The 7207-nt window shown below is 43.5% G+C and overlaps 1 protein-coding gene across 1 annotated transcript in view; it reads left to right on the top strand.

Moving 5' to 3' along the window:
- Positions 1-1617: 1617 nt before the first annotated feature.
- Positions 1618-7207, top strand: part of LOC108245605 — a 9964-nt gene continuing 4374 nt past the window's right edge. The window contains exons 1-10 of the mRNA XM_017432652.3: positions 1618-1820; positions 3488-3686; positions 3763-3964; positions 4044-4212; positions 4829-4922; positions 4994-5026; positions 5978-6028; positions 6500-6627; positions 6803-6935; positions 7024-7094. Of these exons, the coding sequence (XP_017288141.1) occupies positions 3491-3686; positions 3763-3964; positions 4044-4212; positions 4829-4922; positions 4994-5026; positions 5978-6028; positions 6500-6627; positions 6803-6935; positions 7024-7094 (1077 nt within the window). The 5' untranslated portion in view covers positions 1618-1820; positions 3488-3490. The remainder of the gene's footprint in view (positions 1821-3487; positions 3687-3762; positions 3965-4043; positions 4213-4828; positions 4923-4993; positions 5027-5977; positions 6029-6499; positions 6628-6802; positions 6936-7023; positions 7095-7207) is intronic.

Here is a 7207-nt window from a genome sequence, read left to right on the forward strand (position 1 = left end):
CCTGTTAGGAGCTCTAAACCCGGTCCTGTTGGAGCTCTAAACCTGGTCCTGTTGGAGCTCTAAACCTGGTCCTGTTGGAGCTCTAAACCTGGTCCTGTTGGAGCTCTAAACCTGGTCCTGTGTTTAATTATCCAGAAAGCACCAGAAGCAACAACTGTTTAATAAAATGAAAATGTAAAATCTGTCTGATAATCACAGTAACTGGTTTGTTGTATTTTTCTGCCTCAGGAACATCGTTTGCTTTGACTGGTCATAATGTTCTGGAAGGATTCTGTTTGCAGTTAGATCATAAATCTGATGAATCACTCATTTCTGAACAAATACCTTCTGTAAAAGTTGTTTTATTTTAAATTAACGCTCAGAGGAGAATTCCAGCCCATCTGTCTTCGGTGCCAGCCTTCAGAGGAAACCCATCAGCCTGAAGGAATGTCATCTGATCAAACTTGTCCAACCAGCTGTAATTAAAATCTTTTCATTTCTTCAAGTTAAATCATTTTTCCAAAGAAGTTCCTGGCTCCAGTTCAACAGGTAAACACAGCCAGGTAGCTCTGAGGTGCAGTTGCACCAGAGGCTGAACCATCCAAGGTCGACCCAGAAGACCCGCAGGTTGGTGGAAAGGGTTCTGCAGGAAGCAGACCTGAGGTCTCAGCTCCATTTATTCTGTTTTTAAACAAATCCTGGTTAAAGGCTGACATCAAACCGATGCAGATATTTACAAAACTTTTACTTTTAGCTCACATTTACTCCAGATTTTACGTTCAGCCTAAAACTCCTTTATGGAATTAAAATGAAAAAGTAAGTTTAGAAAACGAGGAGCAGCTTCTCCTGTGATCAGGTGTCTGTGATGACGGATCTCTGATCGCGTGTTTCAGGAAAGAAAAGTCATAAAATGCTGAATAAACTGAATGCTGTCAGTTTATTCCTGCTGTTTGTTGATTTAAACATTAAACTCTCCAAACAACGAGGTTTCTGCTCGGCTCTCTGCTCTCAGGCAGGCTGAGGTTCTGGACTCTGACTGGACCGTTAAAGCACCTTGAATCTTTTGTTTTATTTATTTAACCTTTATTTAACCAGGAACGTCCCACTGAGATTAAGAGACTCTTTTCAAGGGAGTCCTGGCCAAGTTACACAACAATTACAAATAGATTATACAAAAAATGATGAAAAAGTATCACAGTTTAAAGAGTTAACCTCGAGAGATCGCAGTCTGGACTGAAAAATACTCAATGAAATAAGTTCAGTTAATTTGCAACATGTTCTAACCCCAACCTGCAGGGTTTGGGGCTGTGGGAGGAAACTGGAATACCTGGAGAAAACCACGGAGAGATCATGTAAACTCCACCCAGAAAGACCAGGAGGAGAACCTGCGACCTTCTGCCTCTGATCCCTGCTCCACCGTGCTGCTATAACAGTGGTCTTATTTTTTATTTTTCACTTGCAGGAAGATGTAACGAAGCAACAGAAAGAATCCTGGATTTCACATCTACAACCAAATCTGTGCTCATGTGATCCCAGGAGAAGAGACTATTTTAACATTTCCTCTGATGATTCTCCCTGATTGTTCATGTTATTGTGACTTGAGGCTGTGAGTCACTTCCTGCTTGATTAAAGCTCAGAGCTGCCTAACCCCTCCATGTAACTGCAGGGAGGCGACACGCCGAAAACACTCGTGTTCACGAGAAAAATACTTCTGCTGCAGGAAATCTTTCATTTTCATACATGCCAATCACAAGACAGCTGCAGATAAAAGGCTGCTGAGAAGAAGTGACACAAATTACCCTGAAAACCCAACGGCTGCTGCAGCTGACAGAACCATCAAGGTGAGAAACTTTAAGACTTTAAAGGTTGGAGGATTCACTCGTTTTCAGCTCAGACTAAAGATTAATTCCTGTCTGAGAAACGTTAGTAGAGCTGCTGTTTCTGCTGCTCAAATAAAGTTTGTTTGTAATAATTTGAGAGGTAAAACAAATAGTAGCTGTACTTTAGATCTTATCTTTGGTAGGTTAAGATAAATGAATAATAAATAATCCTGCTTCAGTGTCTGAAATAATAAAAACATCATGAAACGGTCCTGAAAAGCCTAAAATCTTTAAATGTGTGATTAGTTTCTAGCAGAAGGTGAAGTGGGTGGTAACTTTATGAAACAATAAAAAATGTTAAATTCTAAAAACAGAACTAAGTTTCATGTTCCGTTGCCATAGTGATGGTAACTCTGACACACCATCGGTCACATTTAACTCACTGATACAGATTTTAAAAGTTCTGCTTTTTATTACGACTTCTGCTTCAGTTTAAACAAAACTACTGACAACAGTCCAGAGCAGAACGGATGATCATCAGCTTTAACAAGAAAAGGTTAAAAAACAAAAACGACTGGACTTCTGTCCTCAGTTCAGCTGCAGAACAGAAGTCCAGTTGTTTTTGTCTTTTAACCTTCTCTGTCCTTACCGTGTCCCGGAGGACAGAATCTTCACCAGCGTCCCAGAGTTTACGTCCAAACAAGCAACACGTCCAGATTTCGTCTGTCGTCCTGGGGACGGATCAGAACTGCAGCTGGACCAGATCCTGTTCCCTGTTCTTCCTCAGCCTTTGGGATTGTCTTAGAGAAAAATGCTAGGATGCCCCAGAGCATGATACTACCACCTCCATGCTTACTTGTTATCGAGCTTATTTTTGTCTCATCTGATCGTTAAATGTCCCAGAAGGTTTCCTCTCTGCTGGACCTGGAGCTTCTTTCTTGGATGGCAAACTCCCGGTTCTTCCATCCATCCAGAACCGGGCTTTTGGACTGGATGCTCCTTTTTCTTTTTGGCCCATTTCTTCTGGAATTCTGACCCACCTGATCCAGGTTTCTCTCGTGTGATGGTCCATCTCTGGACGTTTGTGAATGAAACTGTAGAACCTGGCAAAGGTGTCCCAACGTAACCTCTGGTCCACGAGGTTCTGTCAGCTGTTGGTGAATTCTTGATGTGGTTCCAGCAACGGCTGGATCACCGACATTCCTCCAGACTCCTTGAATGGTTTCTTCATATTTTAGTGCCAGATGTTTTCAGTTTTTCTTTATGAGAGGTGTTGGTTCTGTGAGTCATTTTGGTTGCAACACATCCTTCACCATGACACTTCCAATACCGTGCTTGGCAGCTGAGGTTGACTGGTTTCATGATGTTCTGCTCGAGTCGAGGAGAAGAAATCTGAAAATCCCTGAAAATGTTTCTGTTTTTAATTACTTTGATGATTTTCTGACACATTTGGTGTCAAACTGGATCCTCTGAACATCTTTAATCTTCAGAGACTGAACTGGAAACTGGTTTTACACCTAAATAAGATTTTAAAAAGGCAGGGCTGAAAGGAAAACCTGAATATAATATTATTAATATTAACAGACATAAAATATCTTTGGTCCATAAAATCTGATCTAAAATCAGACCCAAATGTTTGATCTGCTGAACATGTTTACAGTGATCTGTTTGTCTCTTTGTGTCCACAGACGATGTTTGCTGCTGAAACCAAAGCTTTCGTCAAAAATGTGGGACTTGAAAAAACTCTCATCTCCAACTCCAATTTAAATGAAAAAATGGAGCTGCTGACTCTGGTTAAAGTCAGCGAGAGAAACTTCTGGCAGTGTCCAAAGTACCAAAGGATCATGTTGACCCTGCCTGACCTGATGGAGGAGGAGTTTTCTCCAGGTGGGTCACCTGACACACAGACACACAAACAGACAGAAACACACCTCATTTGAAAAATGTGCCATCTTCCTGCCAGAGATCAGCGAGGAGGTCCTGGTGAAGGACTTCATGACGACTGCAGAAACCAGCGGGACCGGCAAACTGGGGGTAAGAGAGGAAACTGTGGGAGAAGCTGAGATCTCTGCGAACGCCGACACCCTGGACGGTCTGGTTGAGCCTGTCAGCATCAAGAAAACCAACGCCAACCTTAAAAAGATGAGGAACAAGTTCAGCGACAGGTACGGTCCGGTTCACCGCGGTGATACCACTGGTCCAAACAGATGCTAACTGCTTCCTGCTGCTGCTCTTGGTTGTCAGGAAGATTAATGAAGGAAAGCTAAAGCTGCTGAAACTGAAGCAGAAGGAAAAGCTGATGTTTGTTCACGAGACCATCTCCAACACCGGACCTGTGAAACTGATCAGAAAGTCCCAGTATGGCGGGTCCATGTCAGCATCCTGTCAGAAAATGCTGAATCTTCTCTTTAAGGTGAGTTCCCTGCAGATACTCGGTACAATCAGAAGATCTGTCCTGACAGAAGAAGATGCATGTTGTCATCATCATACGTACCCATACGATGGTGACATTTCTTTTTTTTTGACCCATCACACATGAGATCCTCACAAGCCAAGCAGCAGGCAGCTGTTTACAGTGTCTGGAGCAGTTAGGGATAAGGTGTCTCGCTCCAGGACTCTACAACAAACGGGCATGGCAGGGAATCATACCCAAGGCCGCTGCCTTACCACTGCTCCACAACTGCCCCAGAACCTCGAAGAGCCTTCTAGAGAACATGTTATCAAAGATGTGACCGTTCCTGTTAGAGAACAAAGATTTGGGTTTCTGATGTTTCTGAGTCTGAGGCTGTGGTTCTGAATGCTTCCTTCAGGATGGGAGTGAGTCTCAAACAGCAGGGAGTATAGATCTCTTTGGTCTGGGTTTCCCTCCTGGACCTGTTGCCTCCATGATCCATGGACTGATGGGACCTCTCCAGCCTCAGACTGTCCTGGTTGAAAAACCTCTTCCTTGCTGCAGACCTATAGATTGTGTATTTTGTGTTTTTGGGGTAAATAATTTAAACTTTCCTGGTTCTGACTCGGCCCATCAGGGCAGCAGGAAGGAGGAGACCAGCTTCACTATCCCAGAAGAGTCCACCTTCGCTTACGGCCTGTGGGAGATCATGTTGGAGGGTCAGAAGATGGGTGAGAACAGTCTCTCTGTTCATGTTAAACGTGTTTGTGTTCTTCACTAACTCTGTCCTTATGTGCTTTAGAAATTCCGATTGAACCCTGGAACCCCAAACGAGGTAGGTTTTTGTTCTATTGGACTTTTACTTTTTTAAATGTTGGTAGTTAAATAAAAGATCTGTGTTACAATTTTATCTAGCATTAAAACTCATGAGTGACTGAGGGTCAGGCAAACACCAGCCGGAGGGTTGCAGGTTCAAACCCAGCTTCCCCACCACATCACCCCAGGACTCCCTTTAAAGAGAGAGGTTTTATCCTGATGGGAGCTTCCTGGTTCAACTAAGGTTAAAAAACACCAAAACAATCAGTTACCATTCTAAGGTTCAACTTTGTTTCTGTCTGTGAATAAATTTAACAAATCAAGTCCACCACCAGCCCGGATCAAGTCCACCACCAGCCCGGATCAAGTCCACCACCAGCCCGGATCAAGTCCACCACCAGCCCGAATCAAGTCCACCACCAGCCCGGATCAAGTCCACCACCAGCCCGGATCAAGTCCACCACCAGCCCAGATCAAGTCCACCACCAGCCCAGATCAAGTCCACCACCAGCCCGGATCAAGTGGAGCTAACGCAGCTGAATCAGAGTTTGGAGAGTAAACATTTTATGAATTTAGCAGCTTCATAAGACGTTTACTCAACAAACTTCATGCACGCTCATGGTGGCCTTCTGGGGTCAATTTGACTCCGTAAAGGCGACCCCTGGTGGAGACTCTTGATCACTGCATGAAGTCTCAGGGCTGAAAATAACCCGCCTCATGTTGGATTTACTCTCAATAATTTAGGAAGACATTATTTTGTTTATATTTTCCATGCTCATGGGCTCAGTTTTCACTCCTTCAGGTCTTCTAAAATACCATGCCATGTTAGAAACATTTTAGTTCCTCCTCTTTTTGGGGTCACTGAAGAACTAAACTCTGTTTTGGTCAGTTAAAGTAGAACCGGTAATGGAAGAGGCTTCCGGTCAATGAGTTGGTTTTAAATTTTCCTAACTTGATTCTGTGTTTTCAGAGCTGTTCATCGACAGCAGCAGCCCTTCAAAGCTGCAGCAGGTCAGAGAAGGTAAGAACTTCAACTGCAGTTCCTGAGGAGGATGATGATGAGGATGATAGTGATGATGATGATGATGATGATGATGATGATGATGATGATGGTAGTGAAGATGGTGATGATGATGATGATGATGATAATGATGATGATGATGGTGATGGTGATGATGATGATGATGATGATGATGATAGTGATGATGATGATAGTGATGATGATGATGATGGTGATGATGATGATGATGATAGTGATGATAATGATGATGATAATGATGATAGTGATGATGATGATGGTGATGATGGTAGTGAAGATGGTGATGATGATGATGATGATGATGATGATGGTAATGATGATGATGATGATAGTGATGATGATGATGATGATGATGATAGTCATGGTAATGATGATGATAGTGATGATGATGATGATGATGATGATGATGGTAATGATGATGATGATAATGATGATGATGGTGATTTTCTGCAGGAATTCAGGAGAAGGAGCATCTCCTGAATCCTCTGGCTGAGCTTCCCATTCCGACTCGTCATGATCTGCTCAAGAAACTTCAAGAAGTTCTGGAGGTCCCGGACGGTCTGGCTCTGCTGGAGGAACTGGTACGATCCACAGCTGACCTTCATCATCCTCAGAGGTTTAACTCTTTCTGACATTTGATCAGGATCGTGACAGAGGAGCTCCAGAGTCCAGACCTGAGAGTGGGACCACTTCTCTGCTTTTAGAACCTTGATTGGATCGGGTTTTATTGAACCTCTGGTCTCCTCCTGGTTTCAGCTGGATCAGAGCAGTGGAAAACCAAATGAGCGTCCTCAGTCTGAGGCCATCTCATCCTTCATGGATCTCGTGGTGTCCAAGGTGTCCTCAACTGTGAAGGACAGCATCTATCTGCTGGTCTGCTCCATGGACTGTAAGACTTCTTCTCTCCCTCAGAAACATTCAGAAACCCGTCTGTGTTTGGGGACTTTTTCAAGTTTTCTTCTTCTGTCTCCGTGCAGGTCTCCTGGATGAAATGGTGCGACCTTTGACCTCCTGCAGTCCCGAAACTGTGAAGGTTCTCAGTCAGATGGTTCGTTCTTGTTTTCATTCAGAAACCTTCAACTTTTATCAGATGTTCTGTAAAGACAGACAGCCTTATCTGATTGTCTCCACCTGTCTGATTGTCTCCACCTGTCTCTGTTT

Source organism: Kryptolebias marmoratus, linkage group LG14 (genome assembly GCF_001649575.2).
Source record: "Kryptolebias marmoratus isolate JLee-2015 linkage group LG14, ASM164957v2, whole genome shotgun sequence".
NCBI classification, from domain to species: Eukaryota; Metazoa; Chordata; class Actinopteri; order Cyprinodontiformes; family Rivulidae; genus Kryptolebias; species Kryptolebias marmoratus.